The sequence below is a fragment of the Muntiacus reevesi genome, chromosome 2 (genome assembly GCF_963930625.1).
Source record: "Muntiacus reevesi chromosome 2, mMunRee1.1, whole genome shotgun sequence".
Classification (NCBI taxonomy): domain Eukaryota; kingdom Metazoa; phylum Chordata; class Mammalia; order Artiodactyla; family Cervidae; genus Muntiacus; species Muntiacus reevesi.
The window spans coordinates 277,797,641-277,805,314 of NC_089250.1; the positions used below are offsets into that span (position 1 = coordinate 277,797,641).

Consider the following 7,674-nt stretch of genomic DNA (forward strand, 5'->3'; position numbering starts at 1 on the left):
TCAGGGCTCAGCATGGTCTTTCTTTACATTGAATTTCTCATAGATACTGGGCTCGGGGAAGGGGTGCATGGGGCTCAGGGGGTTGGGAGTATTCAGTCTCTCAGAGAGGGTCCCGAGGTCCAAGTGAGCATATATCACGTCTTCTGCTGGAGAGTCCTGAGAGGAAGGAGGTGAGAATGATGGACTGAGACGCGATCTTTGAAGGCTGGGACATTGGGCATTGGAAGGGATGCTATGGCAAGGGTTTGGGCTGGGAGGACTCACCACGCCACTCACTGCTCGATCTTGGGGCTCTCCTTCCATAATGGCAAGATCTGTGAATGAAAGACAGTCAAGGATCCTGTTGGTGAAGGCAGTTATCCCAGACCTCTGTAACTTTGATGGGGACATCAAAGCCAGATAAAGGCAAGGTTATACCCCCTGTTGCTGGGTCTGTCTACTCCAATAAATAAACCAAAAACAAAACATTCCATTTACAAGCCCAGCCATTCACGGACTGTCTCAGGAGCCTGTGCAAACCCACAGACCAATCCTATGTCTTCTGTTATGGACCATTCTCTTCTGCATATCAGCAGATTCCCAAGATCATGTAGAGGAGAAGAACAGATGGTTGTGGTTGAAGGGAAGTACAGGGCTTGGAATGTCCCTGGTGTCCAGAGATTAAGTGTCCATCTTCCAGTGCAGGCAGCCTGGGTTCTATCCTTGGTGGGAGATCTATGATCCCATGTGTCTTGAAGCAACTAAGCCCCACGTGCTGCAACAGCTGAGCGCACGAGCTCTGGAGCCTGAACCACACCCCAGACTGCAATGTGGATCCCCCATGCTGCTGCAAAGACCTGATGCAGCCAAGAAGAAATCAACAGATATTTTCATAAAAGGAATAGGGTTCCATGGGGCTCTGGAAGATGTTCCCTCAGAGATAACACTGGAAACCAGTTTTAACCTGCGGGAAGCGAAAACTTCATTCTCTGCTATGAGCCCACCTCCCCCTGGGTCAGATGGTGCTGAGCACACCACCTTCAGGCTTACGATTTGGGGTAGAACACCAGTGACAGACAAGAGCAGCGAGGAGGATGCTGGTAGAGGTGAAGGCTATGGAAAGCCCAAGGACGATGTACAGTGCGCTGGTGCCTTCTTGTGGAAGCCCTGCCTCTGCCAACAAACAAACGGAAGGCCTGGTTTTTCATTGCATACACTGTGCCCCTACACACTGGAGTTATTGTATCCTTGCATCAAACTGTCAGCGTCTCTCAACCTGATCACTTATGGTCTCCACTTCGCAGTAGGTACCAAAGCATCCAGGAGAGATGCTAGCAGTGGATGAAGTAAAGAGGCTTTGCAAGACCAGCAGAGGTCTGAACCAAGGTCCACTGGGCACCAATGCAGTTTTTCTCTGCTCCCTCACGTCAAGGCATGGTGTTTTTCCATGAATGGAGACCCCTTTAATCCTCAATACATTTCCCCCTCATTCACATATACCTGGAACGGAATCCTCAATAAGATATGACTTTTTTATTTCTGAATGTGGAATGCTTTGTTCATAAAACACTAATAGAGGAATAACATATTTAAGGTGCTCCCTCAAATTATCCACTTGTCACACCCATCCATTCCCTAAGATTCTGGTGGAGAGAGGGTAAGCATCTCCCTTAGGTTTGGGATCAGGTCACTCTGACCAATTACCTTCAATTTAGAAATTCCCGGTCCCAGGATCTCAATGCCCCCTCTGGTTCTCATGCACACCACAGTCTCATATGCTGACTTGAGACGGATGTGGAGAAGGTCAACGTCGCAGTGCTGGGAGCTGGCAGAGCCAGCACTGACACAGGACCCCTATGTCTTCTCAGAAATTTGCTGAGATAGGAGACCTTCTTGCTTACCTTCTGTGGTGTGTGCATCCATGGGTGAGGGGCAAGTACTTGTAGTGGAACCTAGGAGAAAAAAGACAGAAGGGGTGAGCAAGTAACATTCCTCACCCCACAAAAGGAGGACAGTTCTTTCTGGAAGGTTGACATCCTGCCTATGCTTGAGTCTGTGATCCCTCAGAGCACTGATGGGGGAGGGGTGAGTTTCTGGTTCCTCCCCATGAGTGTGTTGAGTAGACCCACCAGACTGGAGAAGAGATGGTGAAAGCAGGTGGGAAGACTATCCCTGGTGAAGAAAAACAACTCTAAGCAAGAGACATTATTTCTGCTCCAGGACTGAGTATCTATGCTCTTTAACTGGGAAATCACCTGTATGTCAGAGGTGCCTCTGGGAAAACATTAAGTGCAAGGGCCCAATGCAATCTCTGATCCTCCCAAATCAGCTCAGCCTCTCCTCCTCCTGGGTCTACCCTGACCCTTTTCTTTATTTGCCTGGATAGACAGGACTCTGATGAGAAGCATCCATACAGGAGGTGGAAGAGGGTTCACATGCCACCGACCATCTCTCTTTCTTTCTGGTTCTCATTGCCTCCATTTCTGCAGAAGCCCTAAGGTTACCCTGACACCACCACAGGGCCCTTGCGCTAGAGCTCAGTGATAGAGCAACATGCTATGGAAAAAGCAAAACAGACTTCTTGGCCAACACAAAGTGATTTATTGTACTGTAAAGCATGGGACACTTCTTGGCGCTCTGGAAACAAGCATACTGCAGTGGGCTGCTGTTGCCTCCTTCAGGGGACCAGCTTTTCTCAGAACTCTTCTCTACGACCTGTCAGTCTTGGGCGGGCCTGCACGACATGGCTCATAGCTTCACTGAGTTACACAAGCACTTTCATCACGACAAGGCTGTGATCCACGAAGGGGAGATAGTGAAGCACAGAGGAGTCTGTCGTGCTGCAGCCACCGAGGTCGAAAAGTGTTGGACACAACTTAGCGACTGAAGAGCAACAAGAAAGCTGGGTCAGGAGGAGGGTCCTCACCTGTGACAGACAGGAGCAGGGGGTCGCTGGGGTCTGACCACGCATAGGGAGAGCGAGTGAAGGAGCCGTAGCACCTGTAGGCCCCGCTGTGGGCTGGGGTCCCAGGACCCAGAGGGAACTCAGCTTGGAGGGCTCCGACGGTGCCCTGCTCTCCAGCGAGCAGGCGCCCAAGGTTCTCCCCCTCCCTGAGCAGATGGAACTGGTCAAAGGCAAGCTCAGAGCTGCAGAGCAAGGTCACGTTCTCTCCTGACCTCACCACGGGGCCCCCCTGAGCTGAGAGAGAGGGTTTCTTCGACAGACCTGAAAGGAAGAGACCTTGATGTTAGAGCATAAAGTAACTCTCGTTCTAAATTTAGAATTAGAGCCCGAAGTGTGCAATAAGAGAAGCGCTGCAATGAGAGGCCGCCCACCACCAGGAGAGAAAGACCCACAGCAAGGAATACCCAGCACAGGGAAAAATTCAAACACAACTTTAATAATGGCCTGTCATTTACTATCCTTTCTCTGAAAAGAAATATATGTATATGAACAACTAAGTCAGTCTTATGTACAAGAGGAATTACCCATATCATAAATCAATTAGACTTCAACAAAAATGAATAAGAAAAAATATACTTTAAAATCAACGAGATGTGGGGTTCTCTTGAAAGATGGAACCTACTAGGTTCTGCTGGGACCATCATAAAACATGGTACTGACCCAGAAAAAGACATTATGGCCGGGAGATTGCCAGAATCTCATTGGATCTTTGACTACCTCAAACTTGAGGGAGAGTTCAGAGCTGCCCTGCCCACCCCCAGGGGCTGGAAGGGACTCCATAGTGGGGAGGGTTGGCAGGGACCACTCCCCCCTCTTTGTGCAGAAGGACCCGTTAAACCACAAGGCTGAGCAACTTCAAGGTGTCGACCTCCGTCCTGACCACCCAGGGGCCAGACTGCAAGGGTGTCTGGTACCACAGCGCTCCTGACAGAGGAAGGGAGCTCTGACATGAAAGTGGGAAACCAGCCCCTAACCCAACCATTGTTGGCTGCCTGAGCCAGGAACTACCTGGGTCCCTGCTCTGGTACATTTTTCTCCATTATTCGTTCTTTCGTGTTCTTGCTGCTTCACTCTGTCGCCAGCTGTGTCTTCTCTTTAGCACATGGCAGGTGCTCTGTTCTCTTTTCCCTTCAGTGTTCACACCTCCTCTCTCTCTGGTTTGTTCCCTTTCCCGAGTGTGTGAGCATCTCTGCACGCCTGTCATTCTCTCCCAGAACTGATGCTGAACTGGACACCAGACCTTCTGTGACACAGACAGCAGAGGGGAATGGTCTGGACACACTCACCTGTGATGACGATGTCCACAGGGTCGCTGGGTGCTGACCACTCATAGGGGGAGTGGCTGAGAGAGCCGTAGCATCGGTAGGTGCCCGCACTCCCCGAGGTCATGGGGCCAATGAAGAAGTCAGCTGTAGCATGCCCGCCCGTGAACGTCTCTCCACGTCTCTGGAAATGCCCTGTGCTGTTTTCCTGGTGCAGGATAAACTTGTCAAATGACAGCGGTGATTGACAGCGAAGTGTCACATTCCTTCCCTCCTGCACGAGAGGGCCTGGGTGGGCTGAGATGGAGGGTTTTGTGAACACACCTAGGAGCAAAGAGGTTGTGAGTTTCAGTGAGTCACCCCGCCTCGGCACTTCCGCTGACATCTGAAGGTGTGAGAAATGTCCCCGTGAACCAGCATAGCCAATTACCCTTCCTGTGTGTTCTGTTGCATTCTCTCTAGCCTTGTTCACAGGCTCTGCCTCATGCTTTTCTGTTTCTCTTTGCTCAAGACCTCCAGCCTCCTCTGTGTTTATTCTAAACTCTTTAGCTGTTGAATCTGCTCTCAGCTTCATGCATGCATGCTCTGTCACTTCAGTTGTGTCCAACTCTGTGGGACCCCATGGACTGTAACCCACCAGGCTCCTCTGCCCATGAGCTTCTCCAGGTGAGAATATTGGAGTGGGTTGCCATAATCTCAGCCTCTTCCCACCCCTAATTTGCATTTGAGGGGCTGCTGTAGTACTGAGGATGCATAACCTGTCTCCCTTCACATACATCTCTTATAATGTGGGTGATGACTCGCATCACTGGGAAAGCAGTGGAGGAAAAATGGAACTCATTTGTGACCCCACCTCATGTCTCTGGATACATTTTTGAGACTCCTCCCTCGGGCTCCAGCTCCTTCACAGGGGACTGCAGCTCCCTACTGGGTGCCAGGTGCTGGATCAGGGTCGTTCCCATCCTCCCTGCTGGCAGGCAGTGGCCGCATCCTGTCTAACTAATGCCGAGGGATGCTCCTCCTTCTTGCGCTGGGGCACCCCACCCATCTATTCAACACCCTGAGTTTAAGCTCTCAGAGTGGGTTCTCCTTCACTGGTTCGTTCCTGGCTGGGAATCCTGAGTAGCCTTGGGTGCACTGGCTTGTGGACCTAGGGTAGGATTGCCTGCAGGCTCAGCCGTCCCGGACTGGCTGGACCCCTCTTACCTGTGACCACAATGTGCAGGGGGTCACTGTGTGGGGACCAGTAGCCTGCAGAACACGTGTAGGACCCGGCATGTTCCCTGGTCACCGGGCCAAGGGTGAAGGCGTTGACATGATATCCCTGGAGCTCAGGTAAACTGGTCCCATGTCTTTTGAACAGTCTGAATCGCTTAAGTGGAGAACGGGAGTGACACCGAAGAGTCACAGTCTGTCCTAAGGGAACCACGGGGCTTGGCCAGGCTGACAAAGAGGGCTTCACATATGCACCTAGGAGAGATGGAGGCACAGGCTTTGAGAGGAAAATAGGAACAGTCTCCCCTCCCCCCTGCCCTCATGGGCGCTTCCCCTTCAATATTTCCAACTCTCCTCCCCTAAACTGCATCACCTTGATGCTCAAGGATACCTAGGGCTTGGGGACAGACAGAGACACAGTCAACCCAGGATGGACATCATGGAGACTCTAAAAATATGATGCTGGGGAATGATTCTTCTCAGGAGAAGAATCATTCCTTGGGTTGCCACAAGTTTGAGAAACTTTCTCTCAAAACACAAAACACTGGGGATTCCCTGGCGGTTCACTGGTTAGGACTCAGCACTTTCTCTACCAAGGGACCAGGTTGATCCCTGATCAGGGAACTGAGATCCTGCAAGCTGCATGATGCAGGCTAAAGAAAACACCACAGAGAATTTGGTGCATGGAAAAGAATGAAAGGACTTCCCTGTTGCATTTGTTGTAGTTCAAACGGTACAGAATATTCCTGCAATGCAGGAGAGCAGGGTACAATCTCTCCGCTGGCAAGATCCCCTGGGCAAGGAAATGGCAACGCCCTCCAGTATTCTGGCCTGGAGAACCTCTTGGACAGAGGACCCTGCTGAGCTCCAGTTCATGGGGTCGGATAGAGTCGGATATGACTGAGTGACTAACAGTAACACAACAAAGAAGAGAAAAAGCCCCCTGACTGAAAAGGAAGGAAACCACGAACCCCGCTCCTTTGTTAGCTAGCCTCCATCAAATGTGGGACCAGGTCGAGGTGGCCCTGCCTGATACCCAGCCCCTGCCCTGGGGTCAGGTATACCGGGCGGTCCTGCAGATCCTGTTGTGAAGGGCCGGTTGGAGATGCCACCTTGTTGGAGAGGGGTCTGTGCGTTGCAGTCCCTCTCTCCTTCTCATGATAGAAATGGCACTCAGGGGGCCCAGCTCCCAGCTCCCAGACTTCACATTGTCCCTTCAGGTTCAGAGTCCAGAGCTGGGCTAACTTCTGGGGAGAGTGAAGATGAGTATCCAGGCCAAATGGAGGACCTGGGATCCACAGGGCATGTGGCTCTCACTGTACTGACAGGGTCTCACCCTGCCCCCCAGTGTCATCTGCCTCAGCCCCGCCTGCTCTGCTCAACACAGAAGTAAGGGATGGGGAGGACTCACCCACAGCTGCCCAGATCCTCAGACTCACACAGAATCCTAGAAGGAAAAGCCCGTCAGAGATGCCTTGTCCTGGTGGACCGCACGCTCTTTGCACCCTCATCCAGGGAACCTGGTCAGTGGTGTGTAGACCCCCGATTTCCATCATAAACCTCCCTATTGGGTGTTTCCAGACTCACCGAGACTCAGCAGGCTGAGGAGTGTGGGGCACATGGCTCTGCTTCTGTGAGGCAGGAGGCAGGACTGAGCAAAGCTGACCAAGTCACAGGATGCGGAAGGCGGGCGGTGTTGTTCGTACAGTCAGCCTGGTGCATGTCACAGGGGACGATGGGCAGCCTCTTCTCACACCAGGGATGGAAGGCTGACGTGAGCCTCGTCACTGAGCAGGCCTCGTGACCTGAATGTCAATTTTGTTTCGCTAAACTCTATGCACGTAGGAGGACTTGAACAGGTCTTGCTGCCTCAGGAAGTAGTAACGGTGATTGAGTGTATACCGTGTTGGTGGTGGTGGTTTAGTCGCAAAGTGGTGTCTGACCCCTGCACCCCCTTGGACTGTATCCCACCGGGCTCCTCTGTCCATGGGACTGCCCATGCAAGAAACCTGGAGTGGGTTGCCATTTCCTTCTCCAGGGGATTTTCCTGACCCAGGCATCAAACCCAGGTGTCCTGCATTGCAGGCAGATTGTTTACCAACTCAGAGGCTTAATTTCTATGAATATCTTGTTTGAAGAAAGATTGACCCAGCTCCTTTCCTTCTTTTGATGACGAGTTCTACTTCAGTTGTGCAGGTCTGGGAATTCCCTGGTGGTCCAGTGGCTACTCCCTGACTTCACTGCTGAACGCCC

General features: G+C 51.8%; 1 protein-coding gene across 1 annotated transcript; it reads right to left on the reverse strand.

Annotated features, from left to right (window-relative positions):
• On the reverse strand, positions 1 to 7,042 carry LOC136158964 (putative killer cell immunoglobulin-like receptor like protein KIR3DP1). The gene is made up of 9 exons (XM_065920812.1): positions 7,009 to 7,042; positions 6,833 to 6,868; positions 5,413 to 5,676; positions 4,231 to 4,530; positions 2,906 to 3,205; positions 1,881 to 1,931; positions 1,030 to 1,152; positions 265 to 314; positions 1 to 156 (listed from the first exon to the last, which is right to left on the reverse strand). The coding sequence occupies exons 1-9, from the start codon at positions 7,040 to 7,042 to the stop codon at positions 1 to 3; spliced, it is 1,314 nt and encodes a 437-aa protein (XP_065776884.1).
• Positions 7,043 to 7,674: the final 632 nt, after the last annotated feature.

Coding starts and splice junctions, on each gene's coding strand:
- LOC136158964 (XM_065920812.1), bottom strand. CDS start 7,042: ATGTGCCCCACACTCCTCAGCCTGCTGAGTCTCG. Junction 1,153..1,880: donor GGATGCACACACCACAGAAG/GTAAGCAAGAAG, acceptor GTTTGTTGGCAG/AGGCAGGGCTTCCACAAGAA. Junction 157..264: donor ATCGAGCAGTGAGTGGCGTG/GTGAGTCCTCCC, acceptor CCTTCCTCTCAG/GACTCTCCAGCAGAAGACGT.